The 16,324-nt window shown below is 41.0% G+C and overlaps 1 protein-coding gene across 1 annotated transcript in view; it reads left to right on the top strand.

The window, feature by feature from the left end:
- cep89 (centrosomal protein 89) overlaps positions 1 to 6,085 on the top strand; it is a 73,508-nt gene extending 67,423 nt beyond the window's left edge. The window contains exon 18 of the mRNA XM_038700761.1: positions 5,289 to 6,085. Coding sequence (XP_038556689.1) covers positions 5,289 to 5,481 — 193 coding nt within the window. The 3' untranslated portion in view covers positions 5,482 to 6,085. The remainder of the gene's footprint in view (positions 1 to 5,288) is intronic.
- Positions 6,086 to 16,324: the final 10,239 nt, after the last annotated feature.

The raw sequence follows: 16,324 nt of genomic DNA, 5'->3' as shown, positions 1-16,324 counted from the left end.
CAACCCAACTTTACCCTATTCTACTGAAGCTTTGTGGCAGAACTGGAGATACAGTACATTGATCCTCTTTAAACCAACAGGCTGAATCTTGCTTGTAAGACAAGGGTCTATATCTTGTCACTTCATTTTAAATACACATGTACAATATTTGTGTCATACTGTTAGGAGGATGTTTCCTCCACTATAATAAGCGGAGTCCATACAGGGCAGCTGATTGCCTCCGTTGCTGACGTGTGAACATATGACGGAAGAGCTTTAATGCACCAGCTATTATAACAATAACAGCATACACAGGTAATTACGTGCGGTCTCCTTGGAGCTTGTGTTTCCATTATCGCTATCCTCCTTCTTTTCCTCCCTGTGTGAAATTGTATGTTGTTGGTTGATTCATCCAACATGCAAGTACAGTACTTGTCGCGTGGTTGTTTAAGTTGCACTTTTAAAAAGGAATCATACATTTAGTGAGAGGTAGCACATGACCAGTCTGAATATTGTTTGAATTGATCATGTACTGTACAAGCAGAGAGGAATTTGAACACAGAATGTCAACATCAAATGTTAAGGGTACACAGAAAACACATCAAATTGAACATTTACTATACACACACTGCTCTGTCTCAGTAGTATGTGTTGCACATGTGTATGAGTACGTGCATGTGTGTTGGATATATGCAGGGAAGGAGAAAAACATGGCTAAGTAATAATATATATATTTTTTAAATGATGTAAGTGCTAAGTTGTTCTCTGGCCTGGACATAATGTGTTTATTTAATGAAAGAAGAGATTCACTAAGGGCAAATGGTAATTTTGAGCAATACACTTTGAACCATCTGGTCTAGAAAAATTAAATAATTACTCACACAGTGCTTTCTACATCCCAAAATGTACTGGGCCACCTTTTCAGGTCTACTATAAATTAAAATACAAACTGTCATGGAAAATAATTTAAAGGCAATTCAGTTTCAGTGGTTGGCGGAGTAAAGGTTATATTTACATTTACATTTACTCATTTGGCGCTTTTATCAGCTTTTATTAGCGACTTACATTTGAGGAACAGCATACAAGCATCAACAGAGCATCAAATACAGATCTACAACTGACAATACATACTAGTAAGAGCAGCAATAAGTACTAGTCAGAGCTCATAGTACATATCACATCATGGGGTAAATACCTAGGGAAGGAAGTAAGAGTTAACAAAAAGTGCAATCAAAACAAAAAAGTGCAATCAATACAAGATAATTGTAGGGTTGTTCACGGACAAGATGAGTTTTCAAGAGCTTCTTGAAGTTAGAAAGGGACGCCCCTGCTTTGATGGCGTGTGGTAGCTCGTTCCACCATCGTGGTGTCACAGATGAGAATAGCTGGAACTGGGATTGCTTTGTGTGAAGGGATGGCAGAGCCAGGCGGCGTTCGTTGGAGGAGCGTAGCGGCCGAGAAGGAATGCAAGTTTGTATTATGGAGTTTAGGTAGATGGGTGCAGACCCAGTAGTCACTCTGTATGCAAGCATTAGTGACTTGAATTTGATTCTGGAGGCCACGGGGTGCCAGTGGAGGTCACTGAGTAATTTGGGCCTTTTGGGCTGATCAAAAACCAGACGCGCTGCTGAGTTCTGAACCATTTGTAAGGGTTTCACCACACAAGCTGGAAGACCTGCTAGGAGGGCATTGCGACAGTCGAGGCGAGAGATAACCATGGCCTGTACCAGATGCTGGGTGGCATACTGAGTGACGTAGGGCCTGATTTTCCTTATGTTGTATAGAGCAAAGCAACATGACCGAGAGACAGCAGCAACATGGTCTGAAAAGGACAGCTGGTCATCAATCATGACACCCAAGTTTCTCACCACCCTGGTTGGAGTGATGGTTGAGGAGTCAATTTGTAGTGTGATGTTATGGTGGATAGATTGCTTGGCTGGAATGACCAAGAGTTCAGTCTTAGAGAGGTTTAGTTGAATGTGGCAAGCCTTCATCCATGCAGATATGTCCAAGAGACAGTCTGTGATCCGCACCGAGACGGTGGGATTGCCTGGCAGGAAGGATAGGTAGAGTGGCGTATCGTCTGCGTAGCAGTGGTAAGAGAAGCCGTGCGAGCAAATGTTCGGCCCCAGTGAGGTGGTGTAAATTGAGAAGAGAAGGGGCCCTAGCACTGAGCCTTGGGGCACTCCTGTGGAGAAGCAGTGGGAGGAGGATAATTGTCCTTGCCACAGAACATTGTAGGAACGCCCTGAGAGGTAGGATTCGAACCACAGGAGTGCTTTACTCGAGATGCCCATTGCTGAGAGAGCGGATAGCAGGATCCTGTGGTTGACTGTGTCAAAGGCAGCTGATAGATCAAGCAGGATAAGAACCGAGGATTGGGTTGCAGCTTTAGCTGACCTTAGGGATATATATTGGATACATATTGGACCTTAATAATCATAACTAAAAGTCCTCTCACTCGCTTTTTCTTAAGATTTTCATTTCTTCTCAGTGTCAGTGAATGGAGTTGTCTCAGTTGTCATCATGTGACTTAAGTATGGAACTCTGGTTACATGATAACAGGTTATTGCATATGGTGGCATCGACTTGGACTTCTATTCCAAATGAGTTTGGTTGATGATGTATAGAATAGACAAAATGACTACAATTGTTTTCCAGCATTTCTGAGGTTTGTTTTCCAGTCTGACGGGTCTACTTGGTTTACAAATAGCTTCAGCGCAATCTTATCAAAATGTGCGGTAAAAGCTCAAAACTTGAATTATACAGTATGCTGTGGCCGTCATTGTGAAGGTGAAAGTCTTGTACTTTGAACGCAGCTGGTGGACAAAATATTTTGTCCATTGTATGAAAGTAGTGGACTACTATTGTATGCAATGTTATGTCATATAAAGTGTTCCTTTCTGGCAGGGACTAACAAAGAGCTAAAAAAATATCTTACTCTTGGTTAAGTTTAGGTAAATGTATGTAGCTTGTGCTAATGTTTTATGGTTAGGTAGAATAACAAACGGGTTTTGCTGGGGTTAAAATGATGGTTAGTTATGGAATATCGATAATTAAAATTTTGGATAAGGTCAGGTTGTTGATTTTGACAGGGGTCTTCTGAATGAGCTTGACAACTGCATAACATGGGGAGCACAAATTTCTTTCCAACCAGAGACGGACCTTTTTACATTTTGAGACATTATGCTCAATTTATAACCAAGGTGCAACCAAACTCCGACGTCATCCCATCTCTCTTTGAGCTGATTAGGCTGAAATAGCCTCATCCCATCGGAGTGTTAAAAAGCTGGGTTTTATGGCATCAGTTGAGTTTTAATGTGAACACTTCCAAGCCAGAGCCTTTAACAATCATGCCACTCTTGACAGTTATTCCCATATGATCTGTATGCAGTATAACACTCTGGCAGAGCCCAGTGATTGCTGCTTTAATTAGAAACACTCCACTTTTTCCTGCATTGTGCCTGGTGAGTTCATTTGATGAAAAGGCGCTCTTGGGCTTTAGCTAAAAGATCCTCAGGAACATGAAGGTGAGTGTTGTGGCCAGTGGGATTTAAGACCATCAGCCACACTGATTTTAAAAAGCTTGATGTTTTATTTATAAACTTAATTGAAGACGGTGGCGTTCTGGCGTGCGTGTGAGATATGATGTTTAATCCAATCCTAAGTGAAGTTTGTCTCACCAGGTTTGAACACTGCAACCAAAACAACCCAAAAAGATTATCGCAAAATCAAACAGACAAACAGGTGGAGATCAAAAGAGTATCTTTCTCCAGCTTTCTTGGCAGAGCTGGCGTGTAAATTGCCTCTCTGTCCCTGCTAGACAGCCTGCTGTTCAGTCACTGCACCATTAAGCATTTGCTCGCTCTGGTTAGTGTGTCATGTACGAACAATGAAATTTGTTTGATCACAAGCTCTTAGTAATTCTTCAGTATCTTCAGAAATGTCACTGGGGTCGCAGCTTGCTGATTTTCATATTTGACTTTTTAATTGCCATAACCTACTTTGCATGCACGCTTCGGGGGAGGGGGTCAATGCAAAACTGGCACTTGCAAATGTCAGTTTTGGATGCACCTCACATTACAGATGAACTGCACACACAGATAAATAATTCATTGGAAGCCAGGCGTAGACTGTATAACAAACCATCTTGCTATTAGCACGATTGGTAGACCTAGCAGTACTTTTACATCTTCTACATGACAGGAAGACATTTGATGTAGCGATCATATTAAACATTTTGCTGAATGGAGCTTGATTAGTCTGTTTGGCCAGTAACAGGTTAATGTACCTGAGCTGATCTGCACTTCCTGTTGTGACTAGCAGAATGCTGAAACACTTGCTGAATGTGACTACTGGCATTGACCTTTAGGCTTATACACTTGCACACACACAATGCTAATCTAATGATTGGCGGAGGGGGGGGGGGCACGCTTAGCTGCCAGTGTATTAGGTACGTCTAGTTAAAACTAATGTGTTGTAATACAACTATCTTGCAAAAAATTCTTTCATGAATATTACAATGTTCAGTTTTTATTGAAGCTGTTTCAAAGAGGTATTGATTCAGCCCAGTGTATATTAAGATGCATTTCTTATGATTCTGCTCTATCACATTCTGATGTCTATTGCTGCTGTGGGCCTTTCCCTGTTTCAGTTACAAAACACAATGCTTCAGGCACTACTTTAAAAAGGAAATGACACATGCATTTGTATTCCCATCTGCCCAGGGTGTTTTTTGGATAAGGAGGAGAGATCCCAGGCAGTCTCGAAGTACTCTTGTTCTGCAAAATGTAGATAAAGATTGGAAATTGAGCCATGTGAGCCACTGCAGCCAGTGTGTGGTGCTGCCATTTGCACAGTAGAAATCAGCAGATACTCTTGACACTGGCTTGAAGGACATGAGACACAGAAAGTGAATCAGCCATTAGTAATGGCTGAAGATGTCTCAGGATTTCCACTGCATAAGAAAGTACATATACCTTTAGGTCTTCCTGTGGTCAGCCCGATTACTTACTGTAGCCACAGTGACGTATGAATGAGCTTCACGACCACAGCAGCGCACACCTTCAATGTATTAGCCCCACCTTAGTCTGTTGATCTTCTTTGTTCTTTTATTCTTCTGCATTTCATTTCTTTGCTAATCATTTAGGTTCAAGTTTGTCATCTACTTGTTATTGGTATTTTTTCTTTCTTTTTTATTAGAGGGCATTTTCAGAACTTGTGTATTTTAATTTCCTTTATGGTCTCCCCATCATATTGCACTTGACTGACTGACTTTCTTGTCTTCTCTCCTCTCTTTGCCTCACCAGGGAGGTAGAGGAAGAGTTGGAAGTGGTGTGGCAGGCAGCAACCAGGGAAAACCAGCAGATGAGGGAGACTCTTTTGGACTCAAAGCTCACTGCAGACCTCCACGGTGGGGCCGTGGAGGCAAAATCTGACTCGGATCACCAAAACAACTCCTTTGATGGGAAGCATAAGCATGGGCTGGATTTCTATTGCTAAAACGCTTGGAGTCATAAACCGTCTGTGTTCACACATACTGGCAAAACAGACAGGGTAGAAATATGTAGATGAATTACAGTCCTGAACATGTCAACGCACACCCATCTTAAACCATAACCATCCTCTGTGACGGTCTGGGTAAAGTAAAAAAAGACTTCTGTTTTATAAACAAAGATTTTTGTAATCTTTAAAAAAACCATTTAGTCTCAGGGTTTTACAGACCATGCCAAGTAAAAGAGATTAGAACAAATATCCACAGTAGTGGTGGAAGTTGCATTACCTGGCATCATTAAGGCTCTTGTGTCATACAGAACATAGCAAATGTTGCCACCTGGTGGACACATATGGTAATGGCATTATCAGTGGATCATTACATGGTACAGAACAGGCAGACATGGAAAAAACACAAATTGTTGCAGTAAAATAAGTTTTTATAAACAGAGAAATGCACAGATGTTAGATACATGATTGGCTCTATTTTCATATTATTATTACCTTTGTTAACTATAAGATGATATTTTGGACCATGACTGATTTGCACTGACTTGAGTGGTGGAGTGACTTTTTGGCTACTGGGTAAATAATAAAGCAACATTTCCTTGGTCATGAGCCTCACTTTTTTTCTTTTTCACTTCCTCAGAAAGTGTTCTTCTCTGGGACAGTATTAAATAACAATATTTTTTCCACTACAAAGTAGTTGTTAAACCTTTGGGATTTTCTTGTTCAGCGTATTCCTTATCAAATACAGACATAACACTAACCATCACCCAAGTTTTTCTGTGACTGAGACACCATTACATCACCTCTTTGATCCCTCTGCAGCTCTGCTCTATAAGACTGAAACCACAAGGCAGATTACTGATGTACCACAAATCCCTGCTGACGAACACAGACCAGTATGACGGCGGTTGCAGTATGTGTATGATAGCTGTTAAGAGATGAGGCATACTCCTAATGCCTGGTGTAATGGTAGAACGTGCGGCTTACCAACAAATCCAAACAGCCAAATTATGGCATTGAGCTTGTCAGCCACAGTGTCGTCAGCAAGAAACATACACACATATGTGCTTTGATAAACCGCAACAATAATATATAAACAAGTATCTCTATCACTCATTGCAGCAAAACACCAAAGAATGGTCCTGGTTACATATCTTAGAATTCAACAGAATTGAGTGGGTTTTGGCTTTAATCCAACAAAGGGACAGTGTGTTGCCTTTTAATAAGGTGCCATCATGTCTCAGCCTGAGAGAACACTTTTTTGTATGTGTTTCTCAAAGAGAAAGCTTGTTTGTTTTTACTGGCTCCCTTAAGACAAAACACATCTATGAATCCAACAGTTAAAAAATAAGTTGTTTGCAGACAATCCAGCTGTCTTATTGAAACTCTTTTAAGGCCTGTTGCTGGTCACAGTGGAATCTGCAGCTAATTACAAAGATAAGATGATTTCTGCGTGTTTCTCTGAGAGCAATGTTTGCTTTTTCAGGAGCACACACACTTACACAAATAAAACTGACTAAAATCCATGCACACTATGAGATGTTATTGGCAGTTGCATAGGACCAAAAACTCAAACCTGAGAAGAATCCTGCACAATATGACTTGCACTCATTTCAGCTCTACGCGTCTTTTGCCCTCAACCAAGAAAATTAAATAAATTTTTGATGAAACATGATGATCAAATAGATCTCAAAATATCTTCTCTGTCCCCTGAAATAAAACATTATGGAACCTAGGCTACATCTGTTGGAGCTGGAACACCAAACACAATTCAGAATTAAAAATACAGTGACCTCCCCATTGTGAATCACAACGTTTGTAATAACTCACTTAAAGACGCACAGAATTCTAATGAAAGACGAAACACTTGGTTCCTTAAAAATATGAATTATCACGCCTGCTATGCCTCAAATCTTCCAACTGAAAATCACATTTTTGAATTTATTACAAAGTCCCACAACTCCACGTCACCTGGATTTCGTCTCCACAACCCTAGTTAAAGCATGCTTGCCCTCTATCAGTTCCCCGATAACCTCTATTATCAACTCCTCTCTATCCACTGGTACAGTTCCCCCTTCACTGAAGGTTGCCATAATCAGACCAACTCTGAAAAAAACTGGTCCAGAATGTAATGACCAAACAACTACAGGCCAATTTCCAACTTACCATTCATGCCCAAATTCTTGGGAGGGTTGTTGTATCTCAACTGCACATGTAACTATAACTATAATCTCCCCAAACATAGCACAGAAACTGCCCTCTTTAAGATCACCAACGACCTCCTCTTTGCAGCTGATTCCGGTCTAATCTCCATCCTCGTCCTCCTGGACCTCACTGCAGCCAGAATTACCGGTCAGAAAGCTCCAGAGGTTACCGCAGAGTACCACAGGGTTCAGTGTTGGGGCCACTGCTGTTATCTACCTCCTCCCTTTTGGCAACATCTTCATCAACTACGCCATCACCACCCTCAACTCTACAGCACAGATTATCACATGCTTAATGTCCAGAGATCATGCAGATCCACATCTGAATCAATAACAACGGCTCTTTAAAATATTATTATTAACATTCAACGATCTCCACAATCAATCCTCTGCTTATCTGACAGACCTTCTTCAGACACTCCACCTCGCTCCCTGTGTCCTTCCACAACAGGTCCACTGGCACTACCAGCCATCAAACTCAGCACAATGGCCTTCTCCTGTGCCGCACACAAACTTTGGAAATCTCTTCCCCTTCACATCCGCATACTGGACTCTACTACAGAACGCAAAACTGCTCTTAAAACCCATCTTTTCAAACTAGCTTTAATAGAATGCACTGCATACGTCATTATACTGCAGTGTCAATTTTTATTTGATTGTTGTTTTATAATTGAGCCTATGTTTTTTATGATGCTTTGTTTTCTTATTGCTGCTTGTTGTTGCTGTATGTTTATTATTTTATTGCTGATCTTATATGATATAAGGTGACCTTGAGTGCCACAATAGGTGCCATTAAATTATATATATAGTTATAATTAAGTGTGCATGAGTCCTCCTGGCTGCATGCCCTAAATTACTGATAAATGAGAATTCAGTCACTAGAGGTATGTAGAGCTATTATAGGCCTATAGGCTATAACAAAAGTGTTCCATGGGGCGAAAGTAGAGAGAAGAGAGAAGGGGAGATACAGAGGATGTGTGAGGGGGATTAGGACCACAGATGGACCACTGAGTTATAACCACGCAAACTGCAATACAGTGTCAGTTTTATATTTTATATGTATGATTATTTGACCTGCAGTAGGCTACTTGCTCTATCTTTATTTATATTGTTCTACCTGCTGTGTTATTGTTAAACAACAAAACACCAAAGCAAAGTACTTGTAGGCATAGTGTGAACCTACTTGTCAATAAAGCTTTTCATTCTAAAAAAAAAAATGGGCATAGGCCTACTAATCGATGATATGGTATATTTAATAGACAGAAGATTATGAGGACTACAATAACCAGTAAACAGACCACTGAATTGGACTCAACCCTATCTAGTCACAAGGATATGAAGTGCGCAGTATTCCCTCAGGCAAAGTCTGCAGAGATGCAAACTTACTGAAGGTCTGCCAGAGAGCCCTCATGCACTGGATGATTTGACATCGGGAGTGTGGAGAATTAGATTGGGATGAGAGAGGTGGTTACTGTGGTGCATCCTTAATTCATGTTTATTGTGATATTACTTGGGACGCTAATTTTATAAATTAATATACCGTAAAACTTTGATTAATAGCACGGGCTTTTATTTGCTAAAATCACTGAATTGACCTTGCCTTTATTTGGGACAGGCGTCCATATGGGACAGGCCTTTAATTCTTTTTGCACAAAACTTAAACTACTATGAAACTATTTATTTCGAACAAAATAATACTTATGTAAGAATTATCCAGTAATATCAAATACACATCATTCATTTGATCTAGCTCCGACTGTCGGCTTATGCGCTTTTATGTTAAAGGCAGCAACGTAAGGAAAACGACAACACGGTGCAGGATGAGAGAAGTTAGTAGACAGAGAGCGATGGACTTCACATGACAGGATTCACAACTTGGATAAATTTTCCTGAAAAGCTGTTTTGATTCTTTTGATGGGTGGACCCTTACAGAGTAAAGGAACATAAATAATCAAGGAACGGACACATTCGGACTCAAGGAGCTCAAAGTTAACGTGAGTCAGCACTCCCCCCCCCCCCTTTTCCTCTCTTGTAGCCATGCAGGTTACACCAGTAAATGTAGAAGAATTAGAATTTGGGTCTTGTTGTTAACGTTAAATTAACTTAGCAGTGGTATTGTGGAGAATCTAACCGATCTAATGATATTCAGCATGTCCATATTGACATATTGATCATACAAACATTAATATTTGTATTAACGATCTAAGCAGCTTAGAAGCAGTTTAAAAGCAGCTAATGCGGGCGAGCCTGCGGGGTTTAAGAGATTTTATACATCCAAAGAACTATAAAAACCAGACCAGGCGTTTAATAAAGGCAGGCGTTTATTTGTCAAAATGTGTTCCCACACCAGGCCAGTAAAGGAGGTAAGCAAGCTATTTGGGACTGGGCTATTAATTGAAGTTTTAAGGTAAACTCAGTAAGGTTAGACCTAAGTTATACATTCATATAAACTCCAAATCTGTGAGTAGCCTAGCCTACCAATACACCAATCTGACAACCTAACTAACAACAACAAAGATTCACAAACATGCCTCACAAAACTCTATTTGCAAAATATCTGCTAAACTGTAGAGCAACTGAACAGAATTATGGGAGACAGGGTATGGTTGTAACACAACTATAACTCCCTGATTTTTTTAGCTAGAGTTCTCCAACTTTTATACAAAGTACCCACATTTGTTCACTACAAATGGCACCAATTCAGTCCTCTACATGAATATCACAGACCTTGTGAGTTGATGTCAAATGCATTGTGTTCCCTTGTTACAACCTGCCCCAACAAAAGGACAAAAGAAGCAAAAATAGATGCCACACTATATGATATGCTTCAAAAACAGGTAGTGATATTAAAAGAACAATGTTTCTCTCTCACTGTAACAGTGTAACTGTATGTAAATTTATCTAGCCTACAGAATAAACTTACTTACAATATGCTTAATAAACAGTGTTGGTGAGTAGCTTGGTGGTAGCGTCGCTATTTTCTGAATCAAATAGCTTTTCAGTAACGAAGCTCTTTTATTGACCGAGTAGCGGTAGCTTCCACACACGCTAACGATACATTTCCCCAAGAATTTTTGAATGATACGTAAGTGACGCCATCTCCACACACGGCCCTGTTTCTGCAGCCGTCAGAAGCGCTTCCTGTGACGGTGACATCACGTACCGATCCTCGAGCTGATGTCTGCAACTTTGCTGCAGGGGAGTTTACTTATTGTGATAGTTATTGTAACACCTCTTGTGAGAAGGATCAGGGTCCACCTCTTCCTCTAGTGAGGAGGAAACTTGTTTCCATTTCTCTGTCTCCCTCTCTCTCTCTCTCTTTCTCGTCCATTACCATGAATGTTTAGGTTGCAATGTTGCCAGAGCACTAATTCACATATAAACAATAAGAAATATATAAGTAATTAATAGTGTGATAATTAAGTTACTTTATTCAAACAACAATGGTTCTCTGTTTGTTGCATGAGGAAATACATTTAGCTGCAATGATATGGCAGTAAGTAGGAGAGTTTGTGTGTGTCTGATTTAGGTCTGCCTCGCACACACACACACTGTTTGGAGGACCTGAGCTTGAGAATGATACATACTACCCTGCAAGGGGTGATAGATATATATATATGTGTGTGTGTGTGTGTGTAATGACCTAACTATAAAAAGTAGCTTAGATGTAACTAAGCTACTTTTGCCATGTTGCTGTAGCTTAGCTTGCTACATTTCACTGGGGGGTAGCTTCTGTGTAGGCTTCATTTAATGTAGAGTAGCTAGTAGCTTAGCTCACTACATTTTCCAAGTAGCTTGCCCAACACTGTTAATAAATACTACTACAATGTACTTAATTAAAGAACATCTCTGTACATCCTTGGGTCTAACAAGAATGACAAAGAGGCGGGCCGTGGGTGGAGCTGAGGTGACGTGTTTCTGAAACCACACCCACCTAGCTTGACGTGACCGAGTTAGGTCACGCTAAGGAGCTAATGCTAAATGCTAGTCTGCATTAGCAGAGGTAGCTTCTGCACCCCGGTGCTGTACGGTGGAGGTTTATGGTCGTTGCCAGCTCACAGTCAAGGTAAGACACCGGAAAATATTAAAATAACTCACATATGTGTTATTGACATTATACTTCACAAGGTTTTAAATGCTTTTGAATATATAACGTTAAATGTGTAACGTTATTTTGCAACACTAGATTTTGTTGAGACCAACGTTAACAGTTAACTATCAGTTATTACCTTAAGTTTACTTACATCTCAAACGAACAGTTTGAAGCAAATCAATTAACCCTTTTACATACCGTTGGTTACTAGCGGTTACGAGTCGTTTATTTGGACGTCACCTCAATATGTTACTTGTAATAAATGTAATAAGCTAACGTTAGCGGTACAGTCTTTAGTTACATGATAGAAGCTGTATAACTTGTAAAACGTTGGCCATGGCTGCTATCACGTTAATTCATTCCCCACACTGCTATTTTACGTTGCTGCTGTCGGCAGGGCTGTGTGGGATTATTGTCTGGAATAGGACACTTGAGAGAGAAAGGTACTTTTTATATTGGTCACAAGATTCTTGTTGGGGATCTGATGCCTCCACGCCTGCTACACAAAGCTTAAACTGTATCTATCCTTACTAGTCTTGGTTACAGGACATTTGACAGCTGATATAAAATTGTCTTAGAAGGACAACAAAAACATTTAAAGACTGTCTCCCTTGTTCCATTTTCTCCCACGTATGTGACATAATAGTGCTGTTAACATTAAAACACTGAGGCATCTCTTAGAAGAGCATCTCAAAAAATTAGAATACTGAGGAAAAGTTAATGGGTAGCATCAGAACCAGACTGAGAGATTAAAGGCTTCAGAAATCTTTGCAGGTGTTTTGAGTTAATTACCTGATTAGAGAGCTTTCTTCCAGTTGACATTTCTGTATAATTTACAATATAGAAATGTCTTTATTCTAAAGATTTTATACATTTTGAGATACTGGAGTTTTTATTTCCATGAGCTGTAAACCGTACTCATCAAGATGAAAACAAAAAAGCCTGAAATGCTTCACCTTGTGTAATGAATCTAGAATATATCAAAGATTCACTTTCTGAATAGAATTATGTTAGAAAATTAACTTCTCCAGAATATTCTATTTTTAAGACCCATCTGTATTGTTTACTTTATATATTTTTTTATCACCTGAAGAATTTATTACACATTTTCCTCCCAGAGTCACACTGTGGATCACATGTCCCACCTGGTGCCAGAGAGCTGCAGAGACCTGGGAAGCTTCCTCATTGTGCTGTTGGGGTGGACGGATGTGGAAAGGCCTTCTCTCCTTCTGTTTAGTTTGAGTTTTAAATATTGTCCATATTTGTGTCATACGTCCATTTAAAAAAAGATATGGTTTATGCTTCACATTGTAATAAATTCTATATATATTAGCACTCCCTGTCTTTACTACTTACTGAAAAGCTAATCGTATACCTCAGATAAAACATGAAACATTAAAGCTGAACTCTTGCTAAAGAACATCAGTCTAGCATAAGTTTAAAAAGTGATACTCCCAACGTGTTTAACATGAAATGTTGAAAAGTAATTATGCAATGTATATCTGTGGGTGCAGGAGTATTTTTACTTTCTACCTTATACTTTAAGATAAATAAGGAGCCATACACCCAGTAACCATATACTGTATAACAGAGCCTGAAGTTTCTGAAGAGTGCCTTGTTTGCTGCTCTGATATGTCTAGTTTAAACACAATAATGTGCACACATCCAAACCCTCCTATGGGTAAGTGCTGAAACAAAGAATGATCTGCACAGAGTAATTATGAATCTAACTAGGTGGTATTTATTGTAACCTTGCAAACTCTGAGGTCTCAGAGCTGACCGAATGCACATGTAGGAAATAGGTGCATCTATACAATGTAAACCACACAAGCTTCAAACCTATTCAGTGTGCAGATAATTCTTTGTTTTTCACAACAGAGTAACTTCTCAGTCAATGTCACATTTGTCTCTTAAAGAAATTTCAAAATAAAACAGTATATAACATCAACCTTTCATTTTTTACTTTCTACTAACATATATGTAAAATGTTAACCTAAAAATACCATGTTAATATTTTCATTTACAGCTGTTAAAGAGGTGCTATTATGCTCATTTTCAGGTTCAAAATCTTATTTAGGGGTTGTACCAGAACAGGTTTACATGGTTTAATTTTCAAAAAACACCATATTTTTCTCATACTGCACATTGCTGAAGCTCCTCTTTTCACCCTATATGTTGTACGCTCCGCTCTTGAGCTACAGAGTGATGCATCTTACTGGTACAAAATCTTTGTTGGGAGTTGCACATGCGCAGTTCCCAGGTAAGGACTACTAGCCAATCAGAAGCAGAGAAGGGCGTAAGAAACAAGGTAGTGTGATCCAAATCAAAGCCGCTTCAGACTGCGACCGTAACAGATGGTATAAGTTACTCAAAACCACACAACATCATTGTTCCACATCTTACCATCAGGACTAAACGTTGAATTGTTGCCGGTGTTCTGACGATCTATGCTGCCATGCCAAAATATGCTACCATAGCGCAAATCGATAGACTCGACTCTACTCGGCCCTGCTCCGTTTTCCATTGCAGATAGTACCCAGAGATAGTACGTAGCTTGTCGTCATAGCGACGCCACACACAAATGCTGCAATGTAATGTTCAATGCGACACACACACCAGAGATCCACACAGCTTTCTCTTTTTTAAGTTAAAATGTTTCAACATTCCTCATAATGTAAAGACAGATAAGCGGTATGAAAACCTTCCAGCTGTGTTTTCTTCTGCCGTTGTTGCTGCAGCGGTCTGTGTGACGGCGGGAGCAGAGGGCTCTGAGCGGGCGGCTGACCGGCCTCACACGCTCCTCCCTCGGGTTGGCGCAGGCTTCCCCCGCAGCCACTTGCGGAGCTCCTCAACTCTGACAATATTCAAGCACATTTTTGTTCGGCCATCACTTCTCGTAAAACTGTCAATATTCGAAATCTACACAGCTGATTTCTCACCTCAAAACTTCTCAGAAGTGGATTTAGTGATAAAATTCCATATGAAAACTGTAAAATATAAAACTTTCTGTTGCAGGCCTCTGTCTGGTGCAGCAATGATGATGCAGTGAATATTATCTCTGACCAATCAGCAGTCTGTCTGTTTTCACGTTACATTTTAGTTTCCCTCAGCTCGCTTGGAACCTTGACGGAGGTGAGGTGATACAAAAAAAAAGGTCCCTGGAAGCAGGTACAGGTACAACTTTTCTACAATGGAAACCCAAACAAAGGCGAGTCGAGTCAAAGGGCCTTCGCTCAGACTAGCTTGGTTTGAGGGCGTGCCTGACCCCGCTAGCCGCTTGGCAAGCTTTATGACGCATTTTCGTTGTGACGTCACAAGTAAAGGAAGTGAAGGGCTGGACTACAAATGAGCTGTTTTCAAGCGGTTCAGAGCGGAGTTTTCTGTGGGAGATGGGAACTCCCTTTGGGCTGGACTTTGGGCTTTTTCACTTTGCAAACCTGTTACATGCTCAAGAAAGAGAAATAACTCAATAAAGGAGAGGGAAAAAGCCAAAAAACATAATACCACCTCTTTAACAATAATATATTATGTTTAGATCACACTATTTAATGTTCTCTCCTGAAGAGCTGGAAACAGCTAATCACATCTGGAGGGTTCTGCAATCAGCTCCTCTGGCACCTGTAAAGACAACAATGGGTAGACACTTAAGCAGCTTCTTCCAGATCATCTCAAATGCATAAACGTTTGACTGAATGGCTTGGGCTTGTCTGACCATTAATTTGGCGAAATGTGAGTTTGCTAAAGCAACAGTCACCTATCTGGGCAAAGTAGTTGGAAAAGGGCAGGTGTGCCCAGTAAGAGCAAAGGTGTTGGCAGTTGACCAGTTCCCTGTTCCAACCACCAAGAAGGAACTGTCCTGTTTCTTGGGCATGTTGGGTTACTGTCGTGGGTTTTGTAAGAACTTCTCCACAGTTGCAGCTCCACTCTGTTGTGGTGGCAGCCCGGCTGACGGTGAGTGTCCCGGTTTTTTCTCCTTTTTATCAGTTTTTCTGCTTTTTTCCTTGGTTTCCTGTTCTCTGCCTGCCTCCCTGTGTTTTCTCCCCTGTGTGCTCTCTCTCTCCCTCTGCTCCTGAGCCCAGCCAACTACCTGCACCTGCATCCCATCAGCCACCTCGTCAGCCTGCCACACCTGCCAGTAATCACCTCATGACTGCCTGTATTTCAACCCCGGTTCTCCACACCATCCTCGCTTGATCGTCGTTGCTCCATACCCGGTGCCACCCCCCACGTTTAGGCTTTCATGTTTCTTGTTTTTTCACACTTACCCTGTGCCTTGTCGCTGTCTTCCCTAACCTTGTCTGTTTCCCTCCCAGGTACACTCACCCTCGTCCTCCATTCGGCTGGGCTCATCCACTGGCCCACTCCTCCTCGGACTTCCCTCACGGCGTCCTCCCGGTTCCCCTGCCTCTCCTCGCTTCCTCGGCCCCTGTGTCCCCCGGCTCCCTGGCCCCCTGTCTCCTTGGTTCCCCGTGCCTGTGCTTCCCTGACGTCCTCCTCTCCCTCCACTCCAGTCCCTCTCTCCCTTTTCCCCTCAATAAACCTCCTT

This window comes from Micropterus salmoides, unplaced genomic scaffold (assembly GCF_014851395.1).
Source record: "Micropterus salmoides isolate LMB-PRFRI ecotype aquatic unplaced genomic scaffold, ASM1485139v1 Ms_hic_scaffold_6, whole genome shotgun sequence".
Classification (NCBI taxonomy): domain Eukaryota; kingdom Metazoa; phylum Chordata; class Actinopteri; order Centrarchiformes; family Centrarchidae; genus Micropterus; species Micropterus salmoides.
Note: the sequence above shows the minus strand (reverse complement) of the source record. Positions and strands in the feature narration are given on the sequence as shown.